Source organism: Delphinus delphis, chromosome 19 (genome assembly GCF_949987515.2).
Source record: "Delphinus delphis chromosome 19, mDelDel1.2, whole genome shotgun sequence".
NCBI lineage: Eukaryota > Metazoa > Chordata > Mammalia > Artiodactyla > Delphinidae > Delphinus > Delphinus delphis.
The window spans coordinates 11217160-11233998 of NC_082701.1; the positions used below are offsets into that span (position 1 = coordinate 11217160).

The following is a 16839-nucleotide window of genomic DNA, read 5'->3' on the forward strand; positions in this document are numbered from 1 at the left end:
GATTGTGACACCGAGGTCCGTGAGCACACCCAGAGCCCTAGTCATGGCTTCTAAATGTCATTTCCCGTGAAAAACAAACCAAAACAAAACCCCCCCAAACCTGTGCTTCTGGAAGGAACAGCAGATTCTAGAGGTGGGGCTGAAGAAGTGAAAGGCCAGCCTGAAACACCTTGTATTGCCAGAAAGTAGAAGTGCTTGAAGTCTAGTGGTGACATGTCACAAGGAGGCAGGACTAGATCCAAGGTGATATCCTAGGTTAGATCCTGGATGGTAAAAGGATGTTCATGGGAAAAAAGTGGTGAAATCCAAATAAAGCCAGTGGTTTTGTTCGTGGTAATCTAGCAATGCTAATTACTTAGCTTTGACAACTGTACTATGGCTACGTAACGTGTTAGCACTCGGGGAAATTGGGCTGAGAGTATCTGGAACTCTCTATACTATCTCTGCAGTATTTCCGTACATCTAAAATTATTACATTTTTAAAAAAAGGAGACAGAAGCTAGCTTGCCGGGGTTCCCACTATCCAAATCTGAGGCAATTGGAGTATCACAATGAGTAATGACCAGAAGAGGATTATCATGTTAGAGATTATCGTATTAGGTGGAGTAAATCAGACAGAGAAAGACAAATACCATATGCTGTCACTTACATGTGGGATCTAAAATACAACACAAATGAACTTATTTACTAAACAGAGACAGACTCACAGACGTAGAGAACAGACTTGTGGTTACCAAAAGGGAAAGGGGGTCTGGGAGGGATAAATTAGGAGTTTGGGATTAACAGATACAAACTACTAATATATAAAATAGGTAAACAAGGCCCAACTGTATAGCACAGGGAACTATATTCAATATCCTGTAGTAAACCATAATGGAAAAGAAAAAAACTTTGTCATCATCATAACAGAAAGGAAAACAGAAAAGGCCAGAGAACTCTTCTAGAAAAGAGACATGGTAACTAAATGCAGTGTTTGTCCGTCAGTTGGATCCATGACCCAAACAGTCAGGAAGGACACCTGTGGACAATGAGAGAAATGTGGACATGGACCCTTCCTCGAGAAAGGTCACACCCACGTGAACTGGCCTCAGCATGACACCTGTACTACCATGTGTAGCAGAAGGGACATGGTGTTGGGGATGCCTGCCCAGGACTTATGGGCCAAGGGACATGACGTCTGCAACTTCCTTCCGATGGTTCAGCAGAGAAAACGCCTATTTCTAGAGAGACTAAAGGGAGCACAAAAGAGAAAGAGATAAAGCAGTCGCTTTAAACACTGGGGAGCCTAGCTGAAGGTATATGAGTGTCCTTGTGCTGTCATTGCAACTTTCTGTTAAGTTTGAAACTTCTTGAAATAAAACAATGGAGGGAAATCCTTTCAGGTTAAAAACCAGTTACACAGTGGAAGAGACTGTAGAGATGACCTGTCCCAGTCAGGACCCTTCGTTTTATAAGGCTAAGGTGGGTTGCCCTGACACACCAGTGACACAGCAGACCATTGACAAAGATGAGTCAGAACCCAGGTGTCTTTGAAGCGCTGTGCATAATCATCTTCCTTCATAGAATTCCACTGTGGCATCTAGGTGTCCTAGTGGCTGTCCCTTACATGTGGGTTTTGCAGGTCTGGAGGCGACTGGTGGAAATAAACTTCCCTGCAGAGCATGGCTGGAAGGAATCCTTGCTGGGGGACATGGAAGGGAGGCTCAAACAGGTACTGAAACTCGGGGGATGTTCTTTTTGGAAGTCGGTAAAACCAGACCGTGAGAAGCAACCAAGACACGTGATGACTGCATTTGAAGGGACAGGGCATGGGGTTCATATGACTCTGTCATATGATTTCTGATTCAGCCTTAATAGTTTGACTGCAGATGGTATTCCAGAGAAGAATAAGGGCACAAGGTCTGGGCACCAGGGGAACCCTCAGCATGCATGGGGTTCTAATTGGCACTAACCCTATATGCGGTGGCTCTAAGTGGCCTGTTGGTGACAAGAGCCTTATTAAACCCAGTGACAAGTGGGGACAACACAAAATTGCTCCCCATTTTTAATTAAGGCCTGTGACCCTAGAAAATTCGGGTTTTAAAAAACGGGATATGAGGGTTTTCTACGCAACTGTTAAATGGATCTTTTTAGGAAAAGAGAAGCAAAGAAGAAACCTTTTTTAATTAATTAATTTTAAAAATTTATATTTTTGTTATACATTTATTTTATTTATTTTTGGCTGCGTTGGGTCTTCATTGCTGCGCAGGCCTTCTCTAGTTGCGGCGAGCGGGGACTACTCTTCGTTGCAATGTGCGAGCTTCTTATTGCGGTGGCTTCTCTTGTTGCAGAGCACAGCCTCTAGGCGTGCAGGCTTCAGTAGTTGTGGCACGCAGGCTCACTAGATGTGGCTTGCAAGATCTAGAGCGCAGGCTCAGTAGTTGTGGTGCATGGGCTCAGTTGCTCCGCGGCATGTGGGAATCTTCCCGGACCAGAGCTTGAATCCATGTCCCCCGTACTGGCAGGCAGATTGACAGCCACTGCGCCACCAGGGAAGCCCTTTTTTTTTTTAAATTTACCTGCTTTTGCAAGCTGCTGAGCCGGATGCTTTTTCTGCAAAGTGGGAATTTTAGCCTTCTTGGTCTTGTTTGAATTTTTGCCTTGTTGGTCTAATGGTTAGAGGCAGGGAGGACATGCTTAGCATGGGATGGGAAGAAGGTCAAAATAATGGGGAGCTGATACAGTAGTAGGAAAGTGAAAATTACTAGGGTGTTTTCATTCCATAGTGTCTGAGAGTGCAGCACCCCAAACCTATAACACCCTCATCTTCCCTTCTTGCAGGAGAAGCCTCTCTCCCAGATCTCTGCCTTCTGTAGCACTAACTGGGATGCTGCAGGTGCAGAAGACAGTGTGTCGAAACGCTTTGAGATGTGTGCCATTGAAGCCGTGAGCTCGATCTGCCAGGTGAACAACCTTTCCCACTCAAGAATTGCGTTTGGGTTCACACCTGCCTTCTGTCTTCATCAACTAAAGGCTATTAAGTGCCGCTGGTTCTGAGACCCTGCACCAATGCAAAGAATGGGCTCTGGGCATCCCCCTCCCCAGCCTGAAATCCAGTACCCTGTACCCACTCCTTGAAATGCCACTCAGCTTCCTGCTACTGCATGGTATCATAGCAGTTAACGGATGACCTCCAGAAATCTCACAGGCTGCTCCTAAATGCCCCATTATTATCATTGCCACCTACCCAGCCTTTGTTTTATTGCTTGCTAATAACACTTGCTTAGCATGCAGTAGAAGACCCCAAAGGTTAGCAAAGCATTATGGAAGAAAAATGTATGAAGTTGAAAAGATTTTATCAATTCACTTAGAAAGAGAATTAAAATTTATGTGTTGTTTGTAGGTAGCTTTACAAGAATTACAGTTAGGAATACAAAGGATACCAGTATTAATGGTTTACTTGTATTATGTTTGATGTTTTTCATAATGTGAAAGTCCCAGGAAAAATGTAGAAACTGGCATTGAGCCAGAGGAAAGAGGGGTGACTTGTGGGTTGTGTCTGTATCTGTCTGTCGGTACCTGTTTCCGCATCCCCAGTATTCATCACTTACGGAGACAGTGCACAGGAAAATGGAAGTGCCCTAAGAAAAGTTAAGCATTTTATTTATAATTGGTTTTTTTGAGGCTTTGTAAAACTAGTTATGAGGGATTTCTGAAATGCTGTTGGGTGGGTAATTTACTTCTGTTATTCAAAAACAAACCAACCAGAAAAACCTTCTAAATATCCCTCTCTTTATTCATTTTCTTGTAGTCTCAGACCAGTATCCTTGAGAAAATCTCTTATAACGACTTGAGGAAATGTGGCACCCTTGTGTCTGCTGTGATCACTAAGTCCTGGCCGAGAAGTAGAGGGGAATTTGTAGATGACTTAGGTGAGGTTTTGAATCACCTGCTCACTTGGCCAGAAGTCAGTCATCTCCTCAAGTTGTATGGTATGTTCACAGAGGGTGCTGGGAACATGTGCTCTGTCCAGTGGTGCCTCCTGACCCAAGGGTAGGGCAGAGTATTTGACCTGTGAGTCAGTTCGAATGGGTTGATGTTTGCCAAAAGAAGCAGCCTGGATGGAAGGACCCAGGAAGGTTCATAGTATCTTGTATTGTAATTGAGAGCTAACACTGAAATCCACCATTCATAGAATAGCTGCTGAACAACAGCTACCATGCTGATGTCTTATACTTGAAGTGGTCCTGAGGCTCCTCAGACAAAGAAACTGAGGTGGAGAATGTAATAGGACTTACCCAAGGTCTTGCCAAGAATAAGTGTTAAGAACTGAAATCAAAACCCAAGTGTGTCTGAGTCTAAAACCCTCTCTTTGTTGTTCTGAGATCCATATAAATGTCCGATCCAATACTGGTGACCTTAGCAAAAACTAAGTACTGCCTGATTTTTCCACCCGTACATTCCATGACCCAAGCGTTTGTGACCAAAGAGGGAGAGATGTGTATTTCCCTAAAAACATTATATTCAGGTTTATGTGTGAGTCGTTAGATTCAGATCTAGTGGAAAAGCACCACAGTTAGATTATTTTGCGTCTCAGTTTCATCAAATTACTGGGACAGCCTTAAAACAAAAAGCTAAGTTTCTTCAATGGCAGGGTTGTTGTAGCGATAAAATAAGAAGATTGATGTGGAATTCCTATGTAATGATTAAAAACTACTCATTTGAAAATATTACATTTGTGTCTTTTAAATTAATAGACCTTATATTTTAGAGCAGTTTAAGTTGATAGAAAAATTGAGCAGAAAGTACAGAGATTTCCCATATTTAGCCCCTCCACACACACAGTTTCCTCTATTATTAATGTCTTGCTTCAGTGTGGTACAATTGTTATAACTGATAGGCCAGTACTGATATGTTATTAATAACTAAAGACCAATGTTTACATTGGGTTTACTCTGGTACTTTCTGCGGGTTTTGACAAATGTTTAAGGATGTGCATCCACTATTACCGTATCATACCGAATAGTTTCACTGCCCTAAAACCTTGTGTTCCACCTGTTCATCCCTCCCCTCTCCCCTCTTCTACAGTTGTGCCTTTTGCAGAAAGTGATATGGTTGGAATCACACACTCTGTAACCTTTTCAGATTGGCTTCTTCGTTTAGCAACATGCATTGAAGGTTCCTTTTCATACCTCACTTCTTTTTACCACTGAATAATGTTCCATTATGTGAATGGACCACAGTTTGTCCATTCACCTACTGAAGAACATCTTGGATACTTCCAAGATTTTGCAATTGTGAATAAAGCTGCTTTATTTGCTTTTAATGGCATGACCCAACTGTATGACCCTAGTATGACTGGGAGAGAAACCTTCTGGTGGTTAAGTATGTTTGAAAATTTTGCCCTCTAAATTGATCCTAAAATTCACATTCAACATTTTGCAAGATAGCCAAGATGTGTAGAGTATAGCCATTACACTGATGTTTATCTTGTTTCCATGTGCTGTGATGATGCCTCCTTAAGACCACGTAGATAACCCTCACGGGGTGTCAGTGCATCCCTAGTGCAGTTTATTTTTCTCTAAGCGTTCTCAAGATGGGAGATTTTAAAGGCGGTGATGTCTAGTTTAAGAAAGATATTCAGTATACTGAAGAGGGCACAGGTTTAAAATAACTGAGAAATGTGGTTCTCCTGGCTGACTTTGGTCATTTGAGGAATCGTCTTCATGAAGAAGGAAGTCCTTTGGGAGATGAATTTGGGTGAGATGTAAACCTCCTGGGCAAAGCAGAATCGAGGGATGTGAGAAGCACATGTGGAAACACGGAATGACTCTGCTTTATTGTATGGAAGTTGGGTCAGAGCAATGAGGAAGTTACTGGGAATTCAATAACGTGGGAAGGAAGTGGGATGCCCACCGTTTTAACTCTGTTCTTAACTTGATCAGGAACCAATGACAAAATATTAGAAAATATTACCGATGAAGGGAAGAAGTTGATGGCCACTGCTGACTCTGTGTTCAGAAAAGTTACTAATGACCTCATCAGTGGAGCGATTTTAGTTGGACAACTGGAGCTGATCATAAAACACACCAATCAGTTCCTTGACATCTGGCAGTTAAGTAAGTTGAGATGTGGACTTCAGGCTCATGAGGGGTTAGACGGTAAGAAGCGTCTGTGTTTGCCTGTGTGTCTTGTAGAGGGGCGATCTTTGTCGTCTTTATGATTAGTGGCTCTTCTCGCCAGGAAGTTGACAGGCGATGGCTTCTAATCCTTAGGAAAATAATGGGAAAGTGATAAAATACTGACTGTGTCAGAGCACTGGCTGTTTTTATTCCATGCTGCTGACACGGGGACATCTTGGAGTGGCCCTGCACGCAGCCCCCTGCGTCACCCTCCACATAGCTCAGCACGTGGGGCATGTTCATGTGGGTGGAAGAAATGTCTTGCTACAAGCGAATGTTTGTGTGTTCTACTGGTTTCCTTTTCTTTTTTTTTCAGGGAGTACAAGTCTTCCAGCCCATGAGAAAAGACACGCTATGAAGGAAGTGCTGAGTCTCAGAAAGAATGAACTAGTCACTCTAAAGAATGAGAAAACATATGTTGACTCTCTCCTGAAGTTGTATGGGAGGGTAAAAGACCTGATTAAAGGTGATATTCTTAAGCATTAAAATAAACAAAATTGAGGGGTCCCCAGGGGAGAATGGTCAAAAGAGAATATGATAAAAATGTATCACAGTAGCAGCCTTTTATCTTGGACGGGAGCCTTTTTTAAATGTGTTAATTTTTAACAAAGTTAAAATTTTTTTGGCGATTACTGCCATATCTCTAAATAGCATGCTTAAATATCTCCTTGATTTTTCAGGTTTAAGCATTATCCATGTTAAATGTTAAATCTCCTTATTTTTCCAATTTCTGCCTTACACACATAACCTTTCCAACCTCCCTTTCCTCCAATTTTATCATAATTTTAATTAGATCAGTCCTCAGGGTTTAAATAGTCACGACTGTGTAAATGCACTGTTCATACCTGAGCCATGAAACATACCATGATTCTCTTCCATTTCTTGTGCAAACTGTTTTCTCTAGATTTAAAATTCTTGTCTTGTCCTATGCTTTGTTTTCAATGTATTTGTTTTTAAATTCAATCCCAGACTCTTTACCAACCATTTGAATTTCCTCACAAGGCAATCAGTTTGACTTTTCAGAAGGACTCTCCCCAGACTGGAGGGATGCAGTCCTAGGGATGTCCTGCTTCTGTCCTCAGCTGGATCTGTGTCCTGGGTCCCATGGCTCCCTGCTTTCACTCCTGTGTTTTAGTGAAACACACCCTCTGGTCCCTCCTGAGAAGGGGGCACAGGAGTCGTTGCCTGTCTGAAAATGTCTGCCCGTACATGAGATCTGTTGTTTGGTGCAGAGGTACAGACTGGAAACGTTTTCCTTCAGGATTTGGGATTTGTGGCTCCATGGTCTCTGCAGGGTCGCTGTTGAGAGTCAGATGTGATTCTTATCCTTCGTGGATGACATATTTTCTCTCTCAGGAAGCTCTTGATATCTTTTTGTCCCCCTTATTCTGAAATTTCCTAATGATGTGCCTTGGAATGGGTCTGTTTCCCATCTGTTGTACTGGGCATAATTAAGTGGGTCTTTCTAATCTGGAAATCCAAGTCCTTGAGTTCTGGGGAAACTTCTTGTGTTAGTTAAGTGGTTACTTTTTCTCTTGCTGGAATTCACAGTTGGATGTGTGATCTCCTGGAATGGTCATCTGACTTCCATACATTTTCTCTCCTATTTTCCATCTCTTTGTGTTTTGTTCTGCTTTCTGAGCAGTTTCCTTAATTTGACCTTTTAACGTTTCCAGTAAATTTTTAAATTTCTCTTCTTATGTATTTAATTTATAAGAACTCTTTTTTTCCTCTGAGTGATCCTTTTTCTCTGCTATCCTGTTCTTGTTCATGGTTGCAGTATCATATCTTTCTGAGATTATTGATATTTTTGATTTAGAGGTTTTCTTTTTCTTTATCTTGAATAGTTTCCTATTTCCTCTGAGTTGCTTTTATCTCTTGGTATGTTTTAATATCTATTTTTCATGTTAAAGACTTTCCCCATCTGTCTAGAAATGCTTGTTTATCTGTTTATATTAAGAGAGGTGCCTAACATGCTAATGGAGGATTCTGAGGGTGGCGTGGCTAGGCTTTGAAATAGCCTGTATCTTTAGCTCCTCTCTCTTGGGCTGCTTAGATTGCCAGTCTCTTGCTTGGAAGGTATAGGCCCCGCTGCCAGGTTTCTGGGAGTCAAGAGAGAAATGAGGTCTGGAGGGTTCTCAGCATCCAATATGCACATCTAGTCTTACTGCCTTCCTTCTCCCTGTATCCTCTGTTCTCCTTTCTTCTTAAATTTAATGGTACGTACCGTCTGTTAGCTTCCTGACAAAGCATACGTGCCTGGAAATGCCTTTATTCTGCCATATACCTGAGACCCCCAATCCAGAGAGCCCTCCGTGTTATCCTGTCTAAAATATAAACCGCCCATTGCTTGCCAGGGTGGAGGAGGTGCCATCAACCTGCCGTATGGAACGGGTGGGGATGAAAATGAGGCTATTTGATGACTTCTTAAGCAGACTTTCAGCCCAGTCCTCCTTATTTTATCACCACCTCCCAAATTTCAGTTACCTGTGCAGCCAGTGTCTGTGCATTGGGGGAAGTCTGTGACACCAGACACGTGGCAGACTCAGGTTTCCCCACCATGGGCTAGGACCCCACGTTCTGAGGCTTAAGACGTCATTTACCCCCTAGCACATCTGCTTTTCAAGTTCCAAAATTTTGTTGCTGTGATCTCCTTTTCTGTCCTTCCCAGCCCTGTTGCTTTATGGCTTTTGAACAACAATCTCTTTTCTATCATTGGAACAGAATATGGGGAGGGAGTGGAAGCATGTGCAGATGTCAGACTGTCATCTTCTCCCAGAAGTTGCAAAGCTTTCTTTGTCATGAAAATTGACGAGCTAGGTGAGGGTGGAGACTTAGGGATTCTTACTGAGAACAATGCCAGCAAGTGTGTTCACTTGCATTTCCTTAAGAGCAGCGAGGGGAGTAAAAACTGGGAAAGTAAAATGAAATGATATCATGAATAGAGGTTTCACTTTTGACATTCTCTTATGGTTTCAAAAGTGGATTTTGGAGAGATTGCTGAAAGACATTCGGAAGACCTCAGCGGGAAAAGATTAAACCAAGTCGTGACGGTGAACTTGTCAGCCACCTCCCTCGACTCAACGTGGACAACGCATTACAACCTGAGCCCTGCAGTCCAAGAAATGGCCAGAAATGCAGACTTGCTGAAGGACAGCCACGTCTTCCAGGTCTTCTGGACAGAAGCCGCCCAGGAGCTGAGTGAGCCAGAGGAGGAGCTGGAAAGGAAACTATTCCACCCTGAAGAGATGTATCAATGTTTATATGGCCCTTGTTTCAAAAGGTTTACGAAACTGTATCAGGATCTGAAGTCAGGGGAAGTCACCTTTGGGGAAATCGATGACATCTTCAAAAACTTTGTGAATAAATACAGCGACCTAACTAAAGACCTCCAGACCATGTGTGCTCTGTACCCCAGTGACCAAAAAGATTGGATCAAGGAGCGAGTCCGGCAGATCGAGGAATACCATCACCTGCATCAGGCTGTCGACTCAGCCAAGGTCATCTTGAAGGTCAAAGAGAATTTGGCCCTGACCGGCGACTTTGGTGTTCTCCACATCTTACTAAGCTTTGTAAGTTATTTACTGGGGACTACTGGGGGTGGGGGTGGCGGGGATGCCGCTCTCGAGCTCTTAAAAACTGGGCAAGATGATTCCGCAGCTTCCTTCAACGTTATTTGTATTTTATTCGATGCCTGCATATGCCAAGGGCTTCGTTCTTACCTTTGTTTACCAACAGTGCGACTGTTTTGGCTAGTGAGGGTTTCCTTGGATCGGCAGGAGGATCGTGAATTTAGGAAAAGGCAATGATCCTCTTTTAGTCATCAGGTATTTGTAAAGAGTCACCTGAGCTCTTTAGGTTCTAAAAGCCATTTGTTTTGTCAGCTCTGCACATCTAGTGCTTACCTGGGAGCGGCACGTGGTACATTATCTGTTACAGTTAAGAAGTGAGTCTTCTGCTTTCTGATTTTTTTAGGTGAGCATTTATAAGGTATATGGTGACCTATATTATTGTATAGACAGGTATGATGGGGACTGGCACATGTAAGCTTGAAGCCCAGCAGCGTGTTTTTGAGTAGGTCACTGTCCTGGTCCTTCTATTCTTTACCTAGAAAATAGAAAAAATTACAAGGTGCACCTGGCAGGGTTCTTGTGTAGGTTTGCTTAGCAGAATGCCAGGTGCGGAGGAACTGTAGTTACTATGGATCGAGGCGGGACAGAAGAGCGGCTACAGTGTCCAATCTGGGATAAGAGCTTTATGCACCTGCCAATCCTGGAAGCTTGGTGGGAAGGACTGTTGGGACGGTCAACATTGTTGTTTTGGGGGGTCCAGGAGCCAGTTCCAGTGCACATACAACCTTCTCTTGCAGACTCTCTTTGACAACTTGCTTTGATGACTTTTTTAGACTGTCTTGGACAACTTTCGCCATGAAAAACTGGACCGGATCAACCAGCAGCTTATCCGTGCCAAAAAGCTGCTGCAGGACGTCAATGAGACCCGGTGTCAGTGTCTGAAGGAGCTGTCCCGGAGGAAGGAGTTCATCAGCTGGGTCCGGGAGGCTCTCGGAGGTACAGTCCATCACTGTGGTGGCCGGAAGTCTGGAGCATGTTTAGATGGTTCATAGGGTGGTCTTCCTAAACGTGTGGGCAGCCCCTCCCCTTGATCATGTTCTGAGTAAAGGACCATGAGATGCCATCTGCATTTTTTAAATTAAAACATTTTAATTGAAATGTATTTGCCAGGTAGCATTGTGTAAAGTTAGGGTGTATGGCACATTGATTTGATCCATTTATATCTTGTAATATGATTGCCATTGTAACAATAATTAGCCCCACTATCACGCCCTGTAATTCTCCTTTCATCTTAGTGATTGTAATAATTAAGTCTAGTCTCTTAGCAAGTTTTCGTCTGTATTCTTTGGTAAATGTGCAGGGTGTGCCTCGTTGATTGTAGGTAGCATTTATTTCAGGACAGTATAGCTCATTTTCTGGTGTAAAAACTATTTCCTTGGCTACTTTTTTCCCCTCTCACTCTGGATGCTTGCTGTGAACAGCAAGGGATCATTTTCTTTAAAATTGTGTCCCTTTAGCTTTTTCCTCCAGTTGATTTTTACTAGAAGCCAAGGCGAACTTGTCTTGGCTTAATCACCTCTTCCTGTCGTTGTGCAAGGGCTTGGCAGTCTTTTTAACTCTGTGGCTTTGGTGACTTTAGCAGAATTAATTCATGGACGGGAGATGGAGCCAGGGAAGAGGGAAGGTGGACAGCCCTGGTGTGCAGGGACAGGGGAGGGGCCGCCTGCTCAGCTCATCACAGACTCGCTGCTTTCAGCTATGGGCTCCTCGGGCCACAGTGATGCACAGATTTTGATTAGTGAGCAGCCATTTTTTATAGATAACTGTCAACATGTTACTGTTTTTTTCGTAACGAAATGGCAATATTGTGTGATTATATGAAGTAAGGTACACAAAAGCCCCATGCAATGCCTGGACATTGATGCTGTTCAGTAAGGTCAGGTATTGGTCAGCAGTATCAACATAAATGGCAAGAAAGAAAAAAATGCCCCAGGTTCTTATCGAAAGCAAAAAGTGGATAAAGCCCCTAAAAATCCACCGAGTATCCATTTATAGCTTCAGTAAGGACCATTGTCGCGGATTTGAGGCTCATGTCATCACGGGGTAGCCCTGCACTCACCTGCCTCTCCCTCCCCAGGCATCACTGAGCTGAAGGTGTTCGTGGACTTGGCCTCCATCTCTGCGGGGGAGAATGACATCGACGTGGATCGGGTGGCTTGCTTCCACGATGCTGTGCAGGGCTTTGCACCCCTGCTGTATGAGCTGGACACGAGTGCGGGTTTCGATGAATTCATGCAACACCTGAAAGAGCTGTGGAAGGCTCTGGATAATGACCACCACCTGCCCCAAAAACTGGTGAGTCTTATTTCTGGCTCCAAAATAGATAAGTGTAATAAAGCATCGCTTAGAAACACTAGGGGCAGGACTGCAAACTATTGCACTCTCACATGGCAGGTTTTTAATGCAGTCATTTAAAAGGATGTTTAAAAACAGTTTCTTCCTATATGGAAATGCTTTCTCTGTCTTATTATGTTAGAAAATTGGATACAAAACTGCATGTAAATTAGAGTGATTTCTACTATGCGAAAAGAATGGGAAAAATAGACTGAAATATGTTAAAATGTTACCAGTGGTTTTCTCTTAATGGTGGTAATTGTTACTTAATTCTCTATACTTTTTGGTATTTTCCATACTTTCCGCAATTGGTACAGATTCAGTTTTAATCAGAAAAAATAAACATTTCACTGTAAGTTAAACCATCTGCACAGGGCCCAAGCAGGCCCATAGTATTGGGTTGGCCAAAAAGTTCATTCAGGTTTTTCTGTAAGATGTTCGGAAAAACCCGAACGAACTGTTTGGCCAACCCAGTACATAGCTTGTGTAACAGGGTGGCTGGAGCCCCACAGGGGATGGGGGAGGAAAAGAGGAATGGAAGGAGCAGCAGAGCTCACAGCCTTGTTATAGCCAGCATTATCCCCAGCTGGGGGCCCGGCAGAACGCTGCCTTCTCACAGAGAGCTGGGTTCATGCCTGTCCCTCCCCATCCATGCATCCAGGGCACCGGGTGAGAACACAGGGGAGCAGCCCATTGCAGCAACACCTCCTGACAAGTGTCCCAAGAGGGAGAGCCAAAGCCCGTGGCAGTGGTGGGCAGCGGGTGAGGGAGGCCCCCCCTGTGGGTGATGGCACGCTGAGCCAGAGAAGGGGAGGAGGAGTTTGCCCCTGGAAGGCAGAGGTGGAGAGAGTGGCAGGAAGAAGATCACCTGTAAGCTGCGGCCCATTTTCTCTCCTGTCCCAACAGTGTGACTCTGCCCGGAACCTGGAGTGGCTGAAGACAGTGAAGGAGAGTCACGGGTCTGTGGAGCTCTCATCCCTGTCCCTGGCGACAGCAATCAACAGCAGAGGCATCTATGTGATCAAGGCTCCCGCGGATGGCCAAAAGGTGAGCATTCACATCCCAGGCACAGCTGCAGGTGGCTCTTACAGGTTGCTGTCCTCAGGGGCGGGGGTGGGGGGAGTCTCTGCCTCTCAAAAATGACCTCTGATTGTGTACTGTTCCACAGATTTCCCCAGACACAGTTCTACACTTAATCCTTCCTGAGGGCCACGGAGGCCACGAGGAGGTGCGAGACTACTCTTTAGAAGAGCTGAAGGAGCTTTTGAACAAATTGATGCTGATGTCTGGCAAGAAAGATCACAACAATGTTGAAGTCGTAGAGGTATTTTCTGAGGTAAGGGTTTGTATCTATGTTGGAGCAGGTATCCTATTCCCATCTGTTTGGGCTGAGGACTCTCACCGCTGAGGTGCCTGGGAAAGTCAGAAGAGTTTGAGTTTGTATTTATTTGTTTATTTTTAAATTTTATTTATTTTATTTATTTATTTTTGGCTGTGTTGGGTCTTCGTTGCTGCACGCAGGCTTTCTCTAGTTGCGGTGAGCGGGGGCAACTCTTCGTTGAGGTGCGCGGGCTTCTCATTGCGGTGGCTTCTCTTGTTACAGAGCACAGGCTCTAGGCGCACGGGCTTCAGTAGTTCTGGCTCACAGTCTCTAGAACGCAGGCTTAGTAGTTGTGGTGCACGGGCTTAGTTGCTCCGCGGCATGTGGGATCTTCCCGGACCAGGGCTCGAACCCATGCCCCCTGCACTGGCAGGCAGATTCTTAACCACTGCGCCACCAGGGAAGCCCTGAGCTTGTATTTAATTCATAGAAATCACTCTGCTCTTAAACCCATGGAGAGTGGAGCCAGTGGGTCTGCAGAATGCATGTATTCAGAAATCATGACCCAAAGAGATGTTGATTTACTCTGTAAATCAGCAAGCATCCCCAAGTACTTAACGATGTACATGGACATCCTTCATCAACATCCGAAGTAATCGTGATGAGAAAGGCATGTCGATTTATGTCATGGTCTCTCCTTTTGATTATGAGTTTTGTCCTTAAAGTTCATTTGTATTTTATAAATGGTTTCCTTTATCTTTACAACGTATTGCTTCCTAAAGAAGAGACTGTGGAAATGAGGAAGGAAGGCCTTCTGTGATCAGTCTCATGCTCGATATCACACAGTGAACCATGGAGAAAACACGAACCCCAGCCCTTCAAATTATCAGTCTGTTTGTGTTATTCTAGACTGTTGTGTCCTTCTCTCTGCGGTCAGCTCTGTGACGTCTGCCTCCTGCTTCCATTTGCAACAGGTGTTTTGCAACGTGCAGAGGCTTGTCCAGTCCTTTATAAACCTGTACTCTGCCGGAAATATGCTGTTCAGGACCTGGACGGCCAAGGTGTACTGCTCCCCCCGGAAGGGTGCCTCCATCCGGATGGACTTCGGTCTGCAGCTCATGCGCCAGCTCGTGGAGAGCGGGCCAGTCGCTGAGCTGCTCGAGACCCTCTGCCGGCAGATGGAGGACTTCCTGGACCAGTGGGAGAGATTCGTGGCAGAGAAGCGAGCTGAGCACTTTTACCTCAACTACTATACTGCCGAGCAGCTGGTTTACCTGGGCTCGGAACTCAGGAAGCAGGTGCCCAGCAGTGCCGCCCTCACCATGCTCTCCTTCATCAAAGGCAACTGCACCCCAAGGGACGTCTCGGAGGCCTGCCGGGGGCCCGATGGCAGGACCATCACACACCAGGAGAGTACAGTGGTTGAAGAATTGCCACTGTTGCTCTTCTCTGAGTCCAGACTGGTGGACAAGCTGAGGGTCATCATGAAGCACTCGATGACGTGCATGAGTGTCTTCCTGCCTCACTGCCTGGACCTCGAGGCCCTTGGCCACTGTCTGGCTCGCCTGGCGAGGATGGCTGGGCCCCCTGTGCAGCGGGAGCTCCCCAGAGGCCTGCAGGACGGCCAGCCGAATCTCGTCGTCTGTGGCCACTCTGAGGTGCTGCCAGCCGCCCTGGCCATCTACATGCAGACCCCGAACCAGCCCCTGCCCACCTACGACGAGGTGCTGCTCTGCACCCCAGAGACCACGTTCGAGGAGGTGGCGCTGCTCCTGCGTCGCTGCCTGACCCCGGGCTCCCAGGGACTCAGGGTCTACAGCCTGCTGTACGCAGACCAGCTGAGCTACGAGGTGGCCTGCCGGGCGGAGGAGCTCTTCCTGAGGCTGTGCATGCAGCGCCACCAGGAGCACTACCGGCTCGTGATGGTCTGTGACCATGAGCGAGAGCACTGCTACCTCCCCTCAGCCTTCAGCCAGCACAAGGTTCTCATCACCCCCCAGGCGCCCCTCAAGGACATCCAGGCCTACCTGGCTCACCACTTCCGGGTCCCGGAACAGACCCCGTCAGCCGCTGCCACGTTCCGGGACCACATGTGTGTTGGGATCGTGGCCTCGGAGAGAGCGGGTGTCGGTAATGATGGCTGCTGGGTCCCTGAGTCCCAGGGACCACCTGATGGCCCTTCCCTGTCCAATGGGGTGGGGGGTGAGCTCAGATGAGCCCTTTTGCAGGTGGGGAAACTGAGTCTCCAGAGGATTGACTCATCTGAAGTTGTAAATCGTGACCCATACTGGAGCGGGACACCGTTTCTCACATGGTTTCCAGCTCGGCTGAGCCATCTTCCCCCTTTAAACTAGCATCTCTGCAGTTTCCTTTTTTTTTTTTTTTTTTTAAGTCCGTTGGCTACTTTGGGGTTGATGTGGGTCCTGAGCGGGCTGAGGTATAATTACCCCATCTTGAGAAGAAACGGATGCCTCTGCCTTCAGTCACCATCATGATTTTCATTCTGTTGACTGTATCCCTTTAACATTACTACCTTCCTTCCAGTGAAAATTGCTCCCCGCCCCCGGGAGCGAACTCTGCTGTTTCTGTCCTTATGCTCAGACTGCCATCCTTAGTCCCAGGAAGCAGCAAGGATGGTGGGTGGGTAACAGCAAGGAAATCTGAGGGTTCGAACGTGCGTCCTTTAACCTGATGTTAGGTTGCATCGGTTTTGAATTTTGTACAAAGAGAAACGATTTGTAGTGACTCTTTCTGGTCATTCTCACTCTTGATCCGTAGCCCTGGCGCCTAATTTTTGTATGTTCACGTCACAGGAAGGTCTCTCTTTGTGAAGAGGTTGCACGGCCAACTGAAAATGAAGTTTAATGGAGAAAAAGTGCCTCTAAAAATTATTCGATTGATCAACCCTCAGGTGGATGAGAATGAAGTCCTGGGCTCCCTCCTGCCTTTCCTGGACGCCCGGTATCAGAGGAGACCCATTGTATTCCACTTTGACGTGACCTCTTCAGTAAGTGCCCGCAGGTTCTAGCTGAGTGGCCGTGCTGGGAAAGACACAGCTCCCACATCCTGCCTTGCCCCCTTCCCAGTATAAAGACTTGCTTCTTCGTACATGTATTGATACTCAGTATCATCGTTATCAAAGAGCTGAATAAGAGGGTCCTTAGGGTTGGGAGGATTGATGTCTTTTGTGTACGTATTTACAGACCCACGTCATTCTGTCTTTAGGTGCAGACTGGAATTTGGGTGTTTCTTTTCAAACTCCTCATTCTCCAGTACTTAATGGATGTAAATGGGAAGATGTGGCTTCGGAACCCATGCCACTTATATATCGTTGAAATCCTGGAAGGGAGTTCGCTGCCACAGAGGCCTTTGAAGCTGGTGTGTATCAGGG

At 45.6% G+C, this 16839-nt stretch overlaps 1 protein-coding gene across 3 annotated transcripts in view; it reads left to right on the forward strand.

Moving 5' to 3' along the window:
• RNF213 (ring finger protein 213) overlaps nucleotides 1–16839 on the forward strand; it is a 112301-nt gene that overhangs the window by 47057 nt on the left and 48405 nt on the right. For 2 of the 3 annotated variants that reach the window (XM_059996286.1, XM_069540050.1), the window contains 13 exons: nucleotides 1622–1711; nucleotides 2821–2943; nucleotides 3791–3971; nucleotides 5925–6140; nucleotides 6478–6627; nucleotides 9144–9733; nucleotides 10567–10729; nucleotides 11871–12088; nucleotides 13034–13174; nucleotides 13296–13463; nucleotides 14423–15578; nucleotides 16262–16455; nucleotides 16674–16826. In XM_059996286.1, the coding sequence (XP_059852269.1) occupies nucleotides 1622–1711; nucleotides 2821–2943; nucleotides 3791–3971; nucleotides 5925–6140; nucleotides 6478–6627; nucleotides 9144–9733; nucleotides 10567–10729; nucleotides 11871–12088; nucleotides 13034–13174; nucleotides 13296–13463; nucleotides 14423–15578; nucleotides 16262–16455; nucleotides 16674–16826 (3543 nt within the window). The remainder of the gene's footprint in view (nucleotides 1–1621; nucleotides 1712–2820; nucleotides 2944–3790; nucleotides 3972–5924; nucleotides 6141–6477; nucleotides 6628–9143; nucleotides 9734–10566; nucleotides 10730–11870; nucleotides 12089–13033; nucleotides 13175–13295; nucleotides 13464–14422; nucleotides 15579–16261; nucleotides 16456–16673; nucleotides 16827–16839) is intronic. The other variant, XM_069540049.1, reaches the window with a different exon arrangement.